The sequence below is a fragment of the Ovis aries genome, chromosome 20 (assembly GCF_016772045.2).
Source record: "Ovis aries strain OAR_USU_Benz2616 breed Rambouillet chromosome 20, ARS-UI_Ramb_v3.0, whole genome shotgun sequence".
Taxonomy (NCBI): domain Eukaryota; kingdom Metazoa; phylum Chordata; class Mammalia; order Artiodactyla; family Bovidae; genus Ovis; species Ovis aries.
The window spans coordinates 24,545,750-24,563,415 of record NC_056073.1 but is presented as its reverse complement, the minus strand read 5'-3'; the positions used below and the strand labels follow the sequence as shown (position 1 = coordinate 24,563,415).

Sequence of the window (17,666 nt, the reverse complement as noted above, 5' to 3'; positions counted from 1 at the left end):
CAGGGCAGGTCTGAGCAAGCCAGCCCGCGGTCACCCAGCAGTGAGGCGAGGACGGGCTGAGGGTGCACAGGCAGGACTGCTCGAAGGAAGGGAAGGAGTGTCTGTCAGGAAAGAGTTTCCCGTGGTGGGCAGGGTGAGGAGGTGGCCCCTTTGTGGTGGGAAGAGCTCTCTGAAGGGGGGACTTGGTGGGGGGCGAGTGGCAGAGTCAGGCAGGTGGAAACCTTGGTGGGGTGCTGTGCAGGAGCAGGGCCCTGAGGTGGGAGCGGGGTTGGGAAGTGAGGCTTGCGACGGCCAAGGGCACGATCCCGCTGGCCAGCCTCAGTCATGCTCTCGACCATTCTTAGGATCCAGAGAACTCGTGGTTTAAGAGGCCGGTTCACTCACACGTGTTCTTATGTTGTGTTGAGTTTTGCTTCTTCGTGCGCCTCTTAGCCGTAAAGACTTGGATGACAAATCGGGCAGTGGGTCTCCCTCCCACCAGCTCCCCCGTATTTTTGCACGCCCACAGCTCAGCTACTCGCCGTGAACACCTTTTCTGTGCTTGGCCCCACCCTGGGCCAGGTGATGAACGCAGAGTGACGGGTGCTGTGAAGTCAGCCAGGTCCACGAGGGGAGCAGGTGGGGGCAGCGGGCCCAGCAGGTGAAAGGCCAGGCTCGGTGTGGGGAGAGACTGGAAGGAGCAGAGCTGAATCGAGGGGTGAGGCAGGGCCCCAGGGCGGTGGGTGTCTCGTGGGGACCATGAGGCTCGCCTGTGTCTCCACAGCCTGAGCCGCCTGGGCCTCGTCCTGCTCCTGCTGCAGTACTCCACCGAGTTCCTCTTCCACGCGGCCCGGCTCTGCCACTTCGCGGATGAGAACAACGAGAAGCTGTGAGTGATGCTGGGCCGAGGCGGCGGGGCGGGGCGGGGTGGGGTGGGGCGGGAGGGCCCTGAGGTTAGGTGGAGCCCTGGGGTTATTTTTTTCCTGGAGCATCTTATTTTGGACACCTCAGTTATCAAGCACCCTCCCCGACCACCCTTGAACCCTCTTCCCATTTGGGCCCCAACGGCTGACACACCTTCTGCACCTCCCTGCGGGCAGATTCAGCGCCTGGGCGGCCGTATTTGGAGTCACCCGCCTCTTCATCCTCACCCTTGCCGTGCTGGCCATCGGCTTCGGCCTCGCTCGCGTGGAAAACCAGGCCTTTGACCCCGAGAAAGGGAACTTCAACACGTTACTCTGCAGGTGAGCTGGCCAAGAGCCTTGTGAACTGAGCCCAACTTCAGCTGGAGGTCAGGAGGGGACAGACCCCCAGATCTCCCACACGTTGATGTTTAGGGGGGAATCTCAGACATCCGGCCAGGAGGGGAGAAGAGATGCCACCCCCCTGCTTCCGTCACAGCCATCTCTCCTGCCTGGCCCTAGACCGTCAGTCTGCAGGCCAGGTCCCAGTGTCAAGAGTCCCCCACCGGCCCACGCCTCACGGTGGGTGCTGGGCTTGCAAACAGCCTCTCATTTGTCCGTCATGACCCCTCGTGGGCTCTTCACAGCGTGTTCTCCCAAGCGGCCAGGAGGGCAGCGAGGAGGCCACGGTCCTCATGACCCCTGGGATCTGGGGGGGGGGGATCAGAGATTTGTCTGGGTTGCTTGCCGGGTGAGAATTCGCTCTTCTAGAATGATTTCTGCTGTATCGTACCTGTATTCACTTGAACCATCACCCCCCGATGATATGGAGCTTATATGTGCTGTGTTCTGGGAGGCAGATCCCAGGCAGGCACGGGGAGTTGTGACAGGAGCTGGAATCACATCTGTCATCTCCTCCCAGCCGGCACACCCCCCTCCCCCGCCACGCGCCTGGAGCTGAGCCCGGCACTGGCTACGTTCTTCCCAGAGGGCTGGCAGGCCGAGCGCTGCGGGGTCCTGGCTGTGCCTCCGCCCAAGCCCACCCGGCCCTTCTCCCCGCAGGCTGTGCGTGCTGCTGCTGGTGTGTGCCGCCCAGGCCTGGCTCATGTGGCGCTTCATCCACTCGCAGCTGCGGCACTGGCGCGAGTATTGGAGTGAGCAGAGCGCCAAGCGCAGGGTGCCCGCTGCCCCCAGGCTGGCAGCCAGGCTCATCAAGAGGGAGTCAGGTGAGTGTGGATCTGCATGGGGTAGGTGGGCTCCCCCAGCACCCTGGACCAGACCTGCTGCTCCTCCTCCCCAAAGGGAGCTCTTTGGCTCCTGCCGGGGCCTGACTGGCACGTGGCTGGGTCCGGATGGCTTGTCAGGGGGCGGGGGCAGGCAGGTGAGGCAGGGGCCCTTGTGGCCACCGAGGGCAGGGTGGCGGTGGGGTGGGGAGCTCTGGCAGGAAGCATGCCTTCAGGCTGCCCTTCCGCCTGCCCTCGTGTCCTCGCCTGCCCCCTTGCTCTGCATCTCGGCCTGGCTGTCTCCCAGGATGCCGGCTCTGCCTCTCTCTTCAGGGGTGACCCGAGGTGACAGCACTAGGGGCTGGCGGATGGGGGACACCCCCTTCTCCTCTGGCCCCTGCCAGGTCCTGGGGCGCTGCCAGCCCCATGCTCTCCGTGCAGCCTGGGGGCCTGTCTGCGCCAGGCTCTGTCTTCTGAGTCACCGGCCTTTCTCCAGGTGTGGCCTGCTTGGCAGGGCTTGTGTGTGTTTCAGACACGTGTGCGGCTGGGTGTGGCTAGGAGTCGGGCCCCGCTGGGGGCAGGGGTGGGTATGGGGCGAGGCCGCAGCCAAATGAGCCTCTGACTCTGAGCAGGGAGACTAGGGTGTTGCTGACAAGAAAAGCGGAGTTTTTTCGGGCAGAGGGAGCATCAGGCAAGAGGGTACAGCCTTGTCCCTGCAGCCTCTCCACCTCCTCCTGTCTGGCCGGTCAGGTTCCCTGAAGCTTTGCTGAAGCCGGCCAGTGCCCTGCAGGGGCCTGAGGGGAGCTGAGGACTCCAGAGGCCTTAGAGTGATTTCAGGGAGGGTCTAGGCTGGCCTCAGTGACTGTGTCACCTCAGCCCCTCCTGCTGAAGGACAGAGACCACCCACCTTAGAGGGGATCAGGAGTCCCCGGAAGTGGCCTGCTGGTGTCCTTCGCCATGGGGGGCTGCAGCCTGGGTCCCCTCGGCTTGTCCCGTGCAGAGCCACAGGGCTGCCAGGCCTCTCCCCACCCTTCCACCCCCACCCCCCGCCTCCCGTTTCAGACGCAACAGAAACACCACGTCCATCTCCTTTCATTCCCAGGTTACCACGAAAATGGGGTGGTGAAAGCCGAGAACGGAGCCTCCACACGGACTAAGAAACTGAAGTCTCCTTAAGGCCAAAGTGCTGAGAACAGGAATCCTCTCGTGGGGGCCAGCAGGGAGCGCCCCCACCCGCCTTCCAGCTGCAGACGCCCCGCCTCAAACAGCACAATCCCGTCTTCACACAGGGCCTTTTCCTCTTCCTCATGTCTCAGCTGTCTCCTCTTCTTCCTCCATGAACCGTTCTCAATAAAACCAAAAATCTCCCTCTCTCCCTTCCTCAGACCGCCTCACCTCCTCACCTCTGTCCTGGGTGGGGTTTGCTAGAAGCCCAGGCTCTCTCACAGTTCCTCTTCTGTTGGCCTCTTCTTTCTCTTCCTTCGTGGCTTGTTTCTCTTTCTACTCGTTAGTGTCCCTTATCGTGCAATTTCTCCATGTCTGATTTTTTACAAGAGGAGGCTAAGCCTGCAGTGCTGGCCATCCAACACCCAGTCCCTGGGACTTGAGTCGGCCACCCCGTGCCATGGAGCCTCCGCCAGGCCGGCAGTGGCCCCTCGGTGATCTCTGTGCGGATGGGCAGCAGGAGGAGAGACCAACCCTCTTGGATCATCATCTTCTAGGTGCTGATGAACTGACGAGATGTATGATTCTGGTTCTGCACATGCCATCTTGAGCGCACCCCCTCCCCCATCCCGGGGGCCCTTTCTAGTCCTAAGTGCCAAGGCATTTGGCTTTGGGACGTGACGACGCGTTCCAGAAGGACGGTGGTGACTGAGTTGGGTCCCGTGGCTGGTCATGCATCGGCAGCCACCCCTGCTCTCTGTTGGGGCCCTGCTAGAGGAGGACGAGTCATCCCACTCTACAGCAAGAGCAAAGTGACCAGCGTGGCGGGCGCCTCCAGAGAGGTAACGTAGCAGAAACGACTGCGTCGACCTGGCCTTCTGCGGCACGTCCAGCTGCACTGCTCTTCCTGTCATTCACCAGCAACCAAACCAAACAGCAGTTAACAGACAGCCCGGCAGGGGACACGCCGGTTCTAAACCCAGCAGCCCTGCCTGTTGGGGGCTGGCCTTGCCCCTGACTTCATCTCTCTCGCTGCAGGAACACTAAGCTCCCCGGTGACCCCTGGTGCCCCAGCGAGGGTCACCTAGGCCCCTCACCCGCGAGCCTCACTTGCTGACTGTCCTATGGAGTTGTTGTCGTTGTCTGCTGCTGTTTGCTGAGCACGCCCACAGCATTTTAGACGGTATAAGCCCAGGCTGACTCAGAATCAATCTGCTGGTTAGGAGGGCAGACCTAGCCTTGTTGATGGGAGTCTTTTTGCACCTTCCCCCGATGTGTTCCTCCCCAACCCCCCCAAAGACAAGGCTTCCAGGCCTCACAGTGCCTTGTGGGGACTCCAGCAGGGAGCGAGGCTCTCAGGAGGAGCCCTGAGTGCCGTGTGGAGCTGGTGGGAGCAGGCATGGTAGTGCCATGTGAGGGGCTGCTCTTCTTCCTGACATCAGAAGTAAACCTTGAGTTATTACCCAGCACGGGGGAGATGAGTCTCTTCATCAAGGCAGCTTCCTTCTCCAGGTCACTTGCCCCAGAAAGATTTAACCTCCCAGTGCCTGGGATTTGCTTCCTGACAGCCTGGTAGTCCCTTGCCTCTCTGCTCAGGATGAGGCCCTGGAGAGGGGAAGGGGTTCTTGATTATCATTAGGAGAGGGACAATGCTTGTGAAAACGTGAGTTTCTCCCATCTTCTCCTTCCCTGACACTTATCTGGGCTGCAAGGGAGAATGTTGGTGAAAGGATGGCTTGTACCAACTGAGCGGACCCAGTCTAGAATGCCCTCGGCTGTTCAAATAGTTCCCCTCCCCGCTCGCAGCTGTAGCCAAGTTTCTGCTCTTGCTTGCCCGGGGATGCTGTGTATGTAGCCCAGGTCAGCCTGCGGCCTCCTCAGCCCCTGCTGGCCTCACGCCCGGCCTAGTCCTCTCTAGGTGTCCTTGGCACTGCTCCCCGGAGGCCATCCCCCATGCTGGGGAGCCCTGCAGCCTCCTGTCTTCTCGCTGGGCCAGGGAGGAGGGAGCCGCAGCTGAGGCCCTGCCCAGAGCTGCGTCCCTTCTCGGGTACCAAGGTGATCACGGACAGAACACAGGTGTTTGGTGTGCCCTTGGTCTCCATGATACCGTGTGCCTCACGGTGGTACCACCAACCCGGGGCCGGGCCAGCTCTCCCTGCGTCCTAAATGATGGGGTCAGTTCCCCGGTGAGAATTGGGGAAATCTTCCCCGCCACGTGAAGCCCCCAAGAACATTATGGGAGGCTAGTGTCCCACCCGCCAGCTTCAGGAGTGATTTGAGGGGAGGCTGAGAGGATAACTAGGTGCCTGTCACCCCAGGCATGCCTGGCACATTCGCTTCAGAGCAGAGCCAGGCCTGTGGCAAGTTGGCTCACAGTGTGTGGCCAGGGGCCGAAAGATCTCAGCTCCACTTGGTCCTGAGAACTGTGGCTGCCTTGTCTTGGTTTGGCCAGTCTGGCTCTGTTCTTCAGTCTCAAATCCTCTGTGATGGCCCGGCCACTCGCCCCCAAGTTTGAGAGGCTGCTTAGCACCATCTGGCAGGAGCCGAGCAGACACTTACCTACCTCAGCAGCCCCGCCCCACCCCAGCAGCATTGGCTGGCATGTGTGGGGGCATCTGGTAGCATGGGAGAGGAGGCCCTGGGGTGGCAAGCCTAACCCTCTCTGGAGGCTCTGTGATGGGAAGTTGTTTTCTCGCTCCAGGTTCTGATATCTGCATATTATTCCTTGGTTATAGGTGCCCCTTCTGAAGGCAGGGCAGTTCTGGGGGACCCAGGAGCAGGCCGAGCTGGGCCTGGTCAGTCCTAGCCCTGCATGTGTCTGCAGACCTGCATCCTTTCCCAACGAGGACCTCTCCCATTTCTGTCCCAAGCGGAGCTACCACACTTCAGAAACCAGACTAGATCCCTGCCCTGGCCACCTGCAGAGGCTGCTGTTGACTGGAAAGCCCTGGAGCTGGGCCGGGTGTTCCGGGATGCGCATGGCTGGGTTTGCTTTGGGGACCTTCTTTCTCGTCCCCTTTGACTGTTCCTCGGTGCTGAGGAGGAAGTAGGGGCAGGGTGTGCGCCCCCGTTCTGGGTTCCTTTTCAAGTCTGAAGTGGCTGCTCCTTGCAGCCTTTTGGGTTCTTTCCTGGGCTTTGGCCTCCCTGTTGGTCTGTCCTAGGCCAGGGGGCCAAGAAGGCTGGGAGGTCTGCACGTGACTCACATGCCTGCAGGGGCCCCCGTGTCCCAGTGAACAGACCCCCCTCCTGAGGGTCACGGCCTGACCCTGTGGAGTGTGGCCACAGGCTTGTGAGTCAGGACCGCCGAGTGGTCTTTATCCCTCCCCACTGCCATCCTAGCTCGCGGCCCTCTCCTCAGGAGGGCTTAGGCACGACTGCACAACTGGGCTGACAGATCACGTGGGACCTAAGTTGAGTCTCTTTCCTGGCATGGCTGGCTCAGGGAGGGGCCTTCACCAACTTCTCTGTCAGTTCTTGCGTGAGTAGTAATTCCTTTCCGAAGGCTGTGAAAGACCATGGGTCCCCCAGCCGCCTACCTTTACCAGCTCGCTCTGTTTTATGGAGGTCCCCAGGAAGCACGGGGGCGCTGGCGCTGCAAGGCCTTTCTCTGCCCTGAGCTGATCCTGTATCTTTTTGTCAGAAGTGCCTTACTTGCCGGGGTCTCCTGGCCTCCACCTGCACTGCGTGGCCAGCCCCCGGCCCCAGTACAGCTACGTGGAAAAGGGACACGGACTGTGACAGTTTCCCCTCATTCATCCTAGCCTCACCCCCGCCCGTTGTCAGGACCTGGTGGTTTCCAATTCCTCCTGGAGTCCAGGTGCTTGTGAGGGCCCCTCTGCGGGCACCTGCCCATCAGGGAAGCTCGGGGCTCCCTGGGCACCAGGCCACCATGCCTCTGGCCCATGTGCTGAACCCTGTTCATCCAGCTCCCCAACATGTAGAAGAAAAGGTATCCTTGCAGTAGCCTCTTCTCATCTGTTTCCCATTCAACCCAAAGTTTATGCAGAAGGTGTTTACTCTTATTTCCGGTCACAAGTGTTACTCACAGCTGCCCGTCTGTCGTGGGTCCTGCTGGGCTGTGGCAGACGCCCCCTCCACGCAGTGTTACCTTGCTGAGCATCAGCTCCCCCTCGCCCGCCCCTCCCCGCCACCTCCTCACTCTTCCGGGTTGTGCAATAACTCTCCCAGCCAGTGGTCTTTCCCACAGGCTGTCTGTCCCTTGCAGTGCTCGGCCACTGGGGCAGGACGGAACCCATGGGAGGGTGGTCGTCATCCCCACAGAAGAAACGGTAGCCACGCTCCTTCTGTTGTCGTTCTCGTGACCTTGGTGGCACTCTAGTGGAACATTATAGCATCGTCTTAGAAGTCCCTGTATTTTTTAAACTGTTTAAAAACGAAAAAAAAAAAAAAAAAACCATCCTCATGATGGGGCATTAATAGGTTAGCATCTGGGAATAAGATCTGTGAGACACCCGAGGCATCCCCAGCACTTCGCTGAAAGCGTTCAAGAGTTTGTTTGGAGAGGAGGGAGGTTTTCCCGGGAATCAGCTGTGTGTGGACACCCCTGGTCACCCAGTTGCATCTGACCGGTGGCAAGTGCCACCATCTCCTTGGGTACAGAGTCAAGTGTTTCTGTGACGAGACTTTACACCTCATCTTTTTCAGTTTCTCTTGTTTAATAAACATCTGAAGGATGAGCTGAGGCTGCTGGTGCCCTGAGCAACTCATAATGCAGATGTGGACGAAGTATCTCTTCACTTTTCCACTTCAGCCTGTTCATGTTATGGACCAAATTTCCAACAAGGAACTCAAGGAAAATTTGTACCTGCCGTATTTATGCTTTCATGTAAAAGGGTTTTTTTTTTTTTTTTTTGAGGGGGCTCTTTTTACTTTCAGTGAACTTTTTTCCAAATCCTTTTCCCACTGTTTCTGTCCAATTTTAAAACAAATTACAGTTTTGTATGAATTTTTTTTAATGTACATTTTGAAACAAATGATCAAATATTTTTGAAATAACTGAATAAAAGGCATAGAATTATTAGTCTAATTGTCTCAGGTATAATTCCTTTTTACCTGGATGCTCACGTTTGCTGTTTAAAGTTGCAGTTATTTTATTTCACCTTGAAGTCAGATGGCTCTATGGGAATTGATTAGGGTGTTGCTTCAATGCATTTATAGAGTATGTTTCTTCCCCTGAAGATTGAAAAGGTTAAAATTGAGATTGTTTGAAAATAGTGATATTGCTGGCAACTTTCTTTTTTGTAAGAACTTGCACCAACTGTAATCTTAAATTTGTATTCTCAAGTGTGCTTTTATATGAAGAATGAGTTTGCCTCCATTTCAACCTCATTTCTAATGTTTTTCACTGTTAGTAATTTCTTGCATATCTTTTGAGATAGTTTATTGTGGTCATGTGAGTAAGGGAGCTGGAATTAAGGACAGAGAACAAGTCAGTTATTTTGAGTGGTGGGTAGCAGAACGGCTCTTTCACTTGTGCCTGTAACAGGAGGTGTAAATGTGGACAGGAGTGTGCCGACGTGGGGTGGGGGTGGTGAGGCAGCTCCAGGAGGCGGCGCACTGTGCCCGATGCCTGCGTGCGGCTCCCCGTCATCCATGGGTGTGTTCTGAGACCCTCGGTGGGTCCCTGAAACCCCAGACAGGACTGGGCCCTGTACACACTGTGTTTTCCTATACCTACCTACCTACAGTGAAGTCTATAAATTAGGCACAGAGATGAACAGTTACAAACATACACCATAAGGAAAGCTATGTGAGTGCGGTCTCTACAGATTTTGTCTTAACTGTGCTGACTCCTCCTCCTCATGATGTGAGCTGCCTGGCTGTGTGGTGGGGTGACGTGAGCACCCATGATGCACACATGATGCAGCCTTGGGCTACCGCTGACCTGACCACACGTCAGGAGGAAGCGCACCTGCTTGGGGCGATCCTGGGTCTCAACGCTTATGGCTGGGGATCCCGGGTGGGACAGAGCGGGATGGTGCAAGAGCCAGCACAGTACTCAGAATGGCACGCAATTTAAAACTTACAAAGCAGCTCTGGAACTTCCCATCTAATATTTTCAGACCATGGCTTGCTGTGGTAATTGTAAAGTGAAGGTGTGGATAAGGGAGGACGACTGTGTTATGGCGTCACCTGGCTAAAAGACAATGGGGCTGAGTCTGTGTAGAAGCCACCAGATGTCAGTGTCGGTGCTGAATAGATGCTGCCCGAGTGCTGGTACTAGCGGTGGGCAAGGGACACAGCTGGCACAGTCAGGTGGCCTGTTGCCCATCTCCAGAGCGAGCTTAGGAGATGGGTGCAGTTGGCTGAGGGACACACACGGGCTGTGAGGACCAAGCAGGAACCGTGCACCTGAGGCAAAGGCGCAGGAGAGCCAGGGGCTCAGCTGGATGGGCTGGGTGACCTGAGCGGTCGGACTTTCTGAGCTGCCTCGCTCACCTGTGCTCAGTGTTTTGGGGGAGGCGGTTGGCTGCACAGTCGGGTCCAACTCCTTGCGACCCCATGAACTACAGCATGCCAGGCCTCCCTGTCCATCACCAACTCCCGGAGTTTACCCAAACTCATGTCCATCGAGTCGGTGATGCCATCCAGCCATCTCATCCTCTGTCGTCCCCTTCTCCTCCTGCCCCCAATCCCTCCCAGCATCAGAGTCTTTTCCAATGAGTCAACTCTTCACGTGAGGTGGCCAAAGTATTGGAGGTTCAGCTTCAGCATCAGTCCTTCCAAAGAACACCCAGGGCTGATCTCCTTCAGAATGGACTGGTTGGATCTCCTTGCAGTCCAAGGGACTCTCAAGAGTCTTCTCCAACACCACAGTTCAAAAGCATCAATTCTTCAGCACTCAGCTTTCTTCACAGTCCAACTCTCACATCCATACGTGACCACTGGAAAAACTATAGCCTTGACTAGACGGACCTTTGTCGGCAAAGTAATGACTCTGCTTTTGAATATGCTATCTAGGTTGGTCATAACTTTCCTTCCAAGGAGTGAGCGTCTTTTAATTTCATGGCTGCAGTCACCATCTGCAGTGATTTTGGAGCCCCAAAAAATAAAGTCTGCCACTCTTTCCACTGTTTCCCCATCTATTTCCCATAAAGTGATGGGACCAGATGCCATGATCTTTGTTTTCTGAATGTTGAGCTTTAAGCCAACTTTTTCACTCTCCTCTTTCACTTTCATCAAGAGGCTTTTTAGTTCCTCTTTCTGCCATAAGGGTGGTGTCATTGATATATCTGAGGTCATTGATATTTCTCCCGGCCATCATCGATTCCAGCTTGTGCTTCTTCCAGCCCAGCGTTTCTCATGATGTACTCTGCATAGAAGTTAAATAAGCAGGGTGACAATATACAGCCTTGACGCACTCCTTTTCCTATTTGGAACCAGTCTGTTGTTCCATGTCCAGTTCTAACTGTTGCTTCCTGCCTGACCTGCATACAGGTTTCTCAAGAGGCAGGTCACGTGGTCTGGTATTCCCATCTCTTTCAGAATTTTCCACAGTGTATTGTGATCCACACAGTCAAAGGCTTTGGCATAGTCAATAAAGCAGAAAGAGATGTTTTTCTGGAACTCTCTTGCTTTTTCCATGATCCAGCAGATGTTGGCAATTTGATCTCTGGTTCCTCTGCCTTTTCTAAAACCAGCTTGAACACCTGGAAGTTCACGGTTCATGTATTGCTGAAGCCTGGCTTAGAGAATTTTGAGCATTACTAGCATGTGAGATGAGTGCAACTGTGCGGTAGTTTGAGCATTCTTTGGCATTGCCTTTCTTTGGGATTGGTTTGCTTGCTTGCTTGTTTTTGGAGGGAATGGTGGTGGTGAGATTTAGGGACAGTGAACACTAAGCTTGTGGTTTGAACAGAGCACTCGAATTAATTTCTCATAGGAACAGGCTCGTGGTCCTACACCAGCAGGATATTCACTCATCCAAGTGACCCTTGATCTCCTGGAAATCTAGATACATCTTCTCAGATACCTCTGAAGCCTACAGGTAACAGGCTTGACTAGATGGTCTTTTCAGGCCCCTGGGAGTACAGATGGAGTACTGGTGGGGAGGAATTCAAGATGGTGCTTATAAAGGTGAAGCTGGTGGCTGACTTCAGCTGAGGAGTAGCCCTGCTTCTGGACTTTGGAAAGTTCATCAGAGCCTGGTTGATAACCAGGAGCTGTTATTCTAATCTGTTCTGCTTATCTTGAGGCCAGGCTCTCTAATTTTTTTTTTTTTTAAGCTACAGCCAACATCAAGAAATACATTATACATCATGACTCATGAAACAAACATTTCATGAAACAATATGAATTAGTGTACCACCCTGTGATAGTTCCTGTTCCTTTCAGTTCAGTTCAGTTCAGTCGCTCACTCGTGTCCGACTCTTTGTGACCCCATGAATTGCAGCACGCCAGGCCTCCCTGTCCATCACCAACTCCCGGAGTTCACTCAGACTCACGTCCATCGAGTCAGTGATGCCATCCAGCCATCTCATCCTCTGTCATCCCCTTCTCCTCCTGCCCCCAATCCCTCCCAGCATCAGAGTCTTTTCCAGTGAGGTGGCCTCTTCACATGAGGTGGCCAAAGTACTGGAGTTTCAGCTTTAGCATCATTCCTTCCAAAAGAACACCCAGGGCTGATCTCCTTCAGAATGGACTGGTTGGATCTCCTTGCAGTCCAAAGGATTCTCAAGAGTCTTCTCCAGCTTTTTTTTTTTTCCGGTAAGCGGCCTGAGGTGACTCCTAAAAATGGTGCGCTATTCACTTGACCCAGAAAACCCCACAAAATCATGCAAATCAAGAGGTTCAAATCTTCGTGTACACTTTAAGAACACTCGTGAAACCGCCCAGGCCATAAAGGGTATGCATATCCGAAAAGCCACCAAGTATCTGAAGGACGTCACGTTAAAGAAGCAGTGTGTGCGGTTCCGCCGCTACAACGGTGGAGTTGGCAGGTGTGCACAGGCCAAACAGTGGGGCTGGACTCAGGGTCAATGGCCCAAAAAGAGTGCTGAATTTTTACTACACATGCTCAAAAATGCAGAGAGTAATGCTGAACTTAAGGGCTTAGATGTAGATTCTCTGGTCATTGAGCACATCCAAGTGAACAAAGCCCCCAAGATGCGACGCAGGACTTACAGAGCTCACGGTCGGATCAACCCCTACATGAGCTCTCCCTGCCACATTGAGATGATCCTTACTGAAAAAGAACAGATTGTTCCTAAACCAGAAGAGGAGGTTGCACAGAAGAAAAAGATATCCCAGAAGAAACTGAAGAAACAAAAACTTATGGCCCGGGAATAAATGCCGCAAAAAATAAATGCAAATAAAAGTTTAAAAAAAAAAAAAAAGAGTCTTCTCCAGCACCACAGTTCAAAAGCATCAGTTCTTCAGCACTCAGCTTTCTTCAGGTTGGTGCAAAAGTAATTGCGGTTTGGCATGGTTGAACTTTGTCATTTGATGTCGGAATACATTCTTAAATGTAGTTATGTTATACATCATTTTAATCCACATTTCTTGCTTTGTTGCTTTTTTTTTTGCTAACGACTTATTACTTGCTGTTTATTTTATATTTATTTGATGTGTTTGAGCCTGGTGGGCTGCCGTCTATGGGGTCGCACAGAGTCGGACATAACTGAAGCGACTTAGCAGCAGCAGCAGCAGAGCCTTGTTGCAATGATTTAAAATTCATGGTCTAAAACATTTGTAACTGCATTTGGTGCAGTTACATTTGTACCAACTTAATATCTAATTTTTTAAAATGCAGGTCTACTAAGGGGCCTAGAACTGCAGTTGAAAAACGGTGTATACTTCTCTACCCGGCTAGGGGGAGGGGTGGTCTGGCAGCAATACCACACCCCACATGATGTCTCTCTGAGCAAATTCTATCCGTCCTGCTCCTAATCATTCTACTCCTGCATTAATCAGGGTTCTTTCTCCAGAGAACTAGAACCAATAGGCTCTATATATAGAGAGAAAGGGACTGATTATAAGGAACTGGTTCTTGTAACTGTGGAGCATAACAAGCTCTAGTATCTGTAGTCAGCAGTCTGGAGACTTGTTGAGAACTAAGTCTGAAGGCCAGCAGCCTTGAGACCAAGGAAGAGCAGATGTCTCAGTCTGAGCCCCAAAGCAGGGGAAAGCTGATGTCACGGCAGGCTGGAGGAGTCCTCTCTTATCAGGGTAGGGTCAGCCTTTTTGTTCTCTTCAAGCCTTTAGTGAGGGGTGAGGGGCTCCCATCCTGGAGGGGGCCGTGTGCTTTCCTCCATCCACCAACTCGGATGGTAACCTCATCCAGAAACAGCCTCACAGACACACCCAGAAATGTCCAGGCACCCATATTTAGTCAAGCTGACACACAGAATTAACCATCACAATACCCCTGTCCCCTTCCCTAAATAAGATACCACCCTTAGCTCCTACAAGATCCAATTTAATTTAGACTTCAGTGGTAGTGAAATATAAGAACCAAAATAGAAATGGAATTTCAAGAAGGCTGTAAATGCCTCTATGAGGAGTACAGGTAGACGGAGGCTCAAAGTCAACATACTGTGCTGCGTTCTGTTCTCAGCAGGTCAGCTGGAGAAAGCACGGACGAAGTTATAGTAGTCAATCTTGTCTTCTCCATGAGAGCACATTCTGATGAGCTGCAGGTGAGAGACAGGAGGCTGCTTTCAGCTCCACAGCAGAGCCTCTTTAGTGACCGCCCCCCACATTGTGTAACAGCTCAACTGTTTATACCCTCAACTGATCGGAAATGATCTTGGGCGCCTTTCCCAATCTTAATGCTTCATGAAAAGAAAGCTCAGATGGTGTAAATGGCCTGCCCAAGGTTTCAGGTCTAACATAAGAATACTTGTCATTTTCAAAGCATTTTTGTTCTTATATTCAGTTACAAGGCTATCCATCAGGGCTGGTGTTATCATAGCCTAAAAGAAAAATATAGTTATGTCACTGCTAACACCAGATCTCCTGAAACTCATCTATGAGTGGCAGTAAGTGCACTGACCCACTGTGGTTAAAAGATGTGTGCAGACCCATCCCTACCCCACCCCCTGATGCAGCTCCCATGTCAGGTCACAGGCGACACAAATGACGTAAAAATCAAAGGCTGGACATGCTACTGGTCTGAGGCTTGGGAAGCCAGATGGGCATTTTGCCCGCGTGAGACTGCTGAAGGCCAGCAGTCTCGAGACCAAGGAAGAGCCGACGTCTCAGTTTGAGTCCAAAAGCAGGGAAAAGCTGATGTTATCCTTCCACCTGCCTCCTCACTCCTTGCTAAGGTTCCTGTCTGACAAATTCTTGTCCCTAAGCTAGTCACACCAATCCCAAACAAAAGCTTTCCCTAAATGACTCTTAACTTCCCAGCATCCCACTATGCTAAAGTGTCATTAAGAAGGACTTCAGAACCACAATACTCTGCATCAGTGAGAATGTCTCATAATATCAGCCACTGTCATTGGCAACTGAGGGAGAAAGCCTGTCCTAACTTCTAGTCCTGATAGACATCCTGAACTTGGTCAAAGGGATTTATGAAGAGAAAGAGGCATGAAATGCCCTCTCAGCTCCCTCATGGAAGCTCTAAGAGGAGAATGTCCAGCTGGCCATGGACCTGGGTCAGTGGTCACACCTTCTCCCATGCCGGCCCTACCAATGGACAAGCGTAGGCGTCACCTGTGAAGGTGTCAGAGGCTCCCATCATCCTGCTCAGTCCAGCTTTTCCATCTGCCCTTGGTGACCACCCTCCTTCAGCACCCACATGGCTCATTGGCCGCTCTGCTGTCTGAACGCTGCCCCCTTAAAGAGATGCCCTACAACAGCATTAGGAATGACCTACCAATGCTAAGAGTCAAGGACAAATGCCATAATCAGGACTGAATGGGAGATCTGATTTGAGCACCCCAAAGCTTCCCCAGTTAAAATACACATGCAGCTGCCTTTGGGAGTGAGTGAGCAGTGCCCAGCCTCCGCAATTAGCCCGGAAAAGTAACTCCTGCTCACCTCCTTAATCAAGGAGTCATCAACTGGGAGTTGGAAAGAGCCACAAATTTTAAAGAACGTCTCCCTGTCCACGTATCCTGAAGCTTCCTTGTCATAGATCTGAAAGGCCTCACGGATGTTGTCGCTGCACGGGCGATCTTTCAGTTGCTTCTGGATCGTGTCTATCAGGGCCTCCATGTCCTGCACACCCGGTTCCTCTTCCACTCGCTGGCTGTGGAGATAGGAAAGAAATGGCTGGACATGGTGTTCATTTTCCAATGGTCTTATCTCGGTGACCAAAGTTCTCTCATGGTGAAGCTCTCATTAGAGCTGGGGAAGCCTCTAATGACACAGGTTTGATGCTGAGCTGATCAGTAACTGTTCATGTCTGTAGCTCAGCCTCCCTCGCTACCATCTGTCAAATACTGGCACCACAAAAAGCCGGACCTACCGCCACTGCAGGCCACCTCCAAGCCAGGCGTCTGTGGGAGTCACATGACTGTCATCTGTGCTGCATCACCTAGAGACGAATGTTCTTAGAAACAGATGCCTAAAAGTAGTGTGATGAAGAAATCAAAGTAAAAGAGAAATAAAATATCTAGAAACAAACAAAAATGGATATACATTTGACCCTTGAACAGAAGCAGGGTTTAGGGCATCAGCCCTCCACACAGTCAAAAATCTAAGTATAACTTATAGTCAGCCCTCCAAATGTGTGGTGGTTCTGTATCCACAGTTTCAACCCATTGAGGATTGTGTAGTAGTGCAATACATATTCACTGAAAAAAAAAAAAAATCTGCATATAAGTACACTCACACAGTTCCAACCTGTGTGGTTCACTGGTCCCCTGTACCACATACCAAAGTTTATGGGATACAACAAAAGCAGTTCTAAGAGGGAAGTTTACAGCAATAAAGAAAAAGAAGGAGTTCCTGGGCAGTCCAGTGGTTAGGACTCGGTGCTTTCACTGCTGTGGCCCAAGTTCAGTCCCTGAGGAAGGAACTAAGATCCCATGAGCCATGCAGTGCAGCCCAAAGGAAGAACAAAGAACGATCTCAAACAACCTAAGTTTATACCTCAAGGAACTAGAAAAATAAAAGCAAAAGCCCAAAGTTAGCAGAAGAAAGAGCAGAGCAGAAAGAAAGGAAAGATCCTGGAAAAATGATAGATAAGACTTAAATGAAACTAAGACTTAAAAAAAAAAAAGATAAAACTGACAAACTTCTTAATTTGACCAATATTTTTTAAAAAAAGACTCAAAATCAGAAATGAGGGGAGACATTACAACTAATACCACAGAAATGCAAAGGATCAGAAGAGACTACTATGAACAATCTACTTGTCAACAGGTTGGATAACCTGGAAGAAATGGATGAGTTCCTAGAAACAAGCCTGAATCACAAAGAAATAGAAAATCTAAACAGACCAATGATATGAAGATTAATCAGGAATCAAAAATCTCCCAACAAATTCCCAGGACCAGATGGTTTCATGGTGAACTGTACCAAACATTTAAGGAAGAATACCAATCCATTTCAAACTCCTCAAAAAAAAAAAAAATTAAGAAGAGGAAACACTCCCAAATTCATACAAGGCCAGCATACTTTGACATCAAATCCAAAAACTAACACTGCAAGAAAAGAAAATTACAGACCAATAACCCTTGGTGAACACAAATGCAAAAGTCCTCAACAAAAATACCAGCAAACAATTCAACAGCACATTTAAAAGATTGTACATCACCATCAAGTGGGATTTACTCTGACTAGGCAAGTATGGTTCAACATATAGAAATCAATACACACTGAGAATGAAGGATAATAATCATATGATCATCTTAATACATACAGAAAAAGCATTTGACAAAACTCAACATCCTTTCATGATGAAAATTCAAATAAATTAGGTAGAGAAGGAATGTACCTCAACGTTATAATGGCCACACATGAGAAGCCCCCAGCTAATAACATACCCTGTAGTGAACAAGACGATGATGCCCATTCTATAAGATCAGGAACCAGACAAAGGTGCACACTCTTGCCACTTCTACTCAACAAAGACCTGTGTGCCCACTCAGTTGTGGCCAACTCTTTGTGACCCTTCAGACTGTAGGCCACCAGGCTCTTCTCTTCATGGAGTTTTTTGGGCAAGGATACTGGAGTAGGTTGCCATTTCCTCCTCCAGGGGATCTTCCTGACCCAGGGACTGAACCAGAGTCTTTTGTGTCTCCTGCCTTGCAGGCAGATTCTTTACCGCTGAGCCATTGGGAAAGCCCTACAGAGACCTAGCCAGAGAAATTAGGCAAGAAAAAGCAATGAAAGGTACCCAAAGAGAAAAGGAAGAAGTACAACTGTTTCAGTCTGCAGATGACAGGATCTTATATACAGTCTTTCAGTTCAGTTCAGTTCAGTT

General features: G+C 51.8%; 3 protein-coding genes across 11 annotated transcripts in view; 2 read left to right on the top strand and 1 right to left on the bottom strand.

Annotated features, from left to right (window-relative positions):
* The window catches only part of TRAM2 (translocation associated membrane protein 2), a 68,334-nt gene extending 60,022 nt beyond the window's left edge, over nt 1-8,312 (top strand). For all 8 annotated transcript variants that reach the window (XM_027959148.3, XM_060403722.1, XM_060403721.1 and 5 more), the window contains 4 exons: nt 764-868; nt 1,080-1,223; nt 1,944-2,107; nt 3,207-8,312. In XM_027959148.3, the coding sequence (XP_027814949.1) occupies nt 764-868; nt 1,080-1,223; nt 1,944-2,107; nt 3,207-3,280 (487 nt within the window). In that variant the 3' untranslated portion in view covers nt 3,281-8,312. The remainder of the gene's footprint in view (nt 1-763; nt 869-1,079; nt 1,224-1,943; nt 2,108-3,206) is intronic.
* Nucleotides 8,313-11,997: 3,685 nt separating this feature from the next.
* LOC101118825 (large ribosomal subunit protein uL22-like) lies at nt 11,998-12,605 on the top strand. Its single transcript, XM_042237348.2, has one exon. The coding sequence runs from the start codon at nt 12,023-12,025 to the stop codon at nt 12,575-12,577; it is 555 nt and encodes a 184-aa protein (XP_042093282.1). The 5' UTR covers nt 11,998-12,022; the 3' UTR covers nt 12,578-12,605.
* A 1,085-nt stretch (nt 12,606-13,690) lies between these two features.
* Nucleotides 13,691-17,666, bottom strand: part of EFHC1 (EF-hand domain containing 1) — a 42,553-nt gene continuing 38,577 nt past the window's right edge. For both annotated transcript variants that reach the window (XM_004018891.6, XM_060403720.1), the window contains 2 exons: nt 15,275-15,485; nt 13,691-13,920 (listed from right to left, as the gene is read on the bottom strand). In XM_004018891.6, the coding sequence (XP_004018940.3) occupies nt 13,849-13,920; nt 15,275-15,485 (283 nt within the window). In that variant the 3' untranslated portion in view covers nt 13,691-13,848. The remainder of the gene's footprint in view (nt 13,921-15,274; nt 15,486-17,666) is intronic.

What these genes read in the sequence shown, in the direction of transcription:
- LOC101118825 (XM_042237348.2), top strand. Translation starts at nt 12,023, where the DNA reads ATGGTGCGCTATTCACTTGACCCAGAAAACCCCACAAAATCATGCAAA.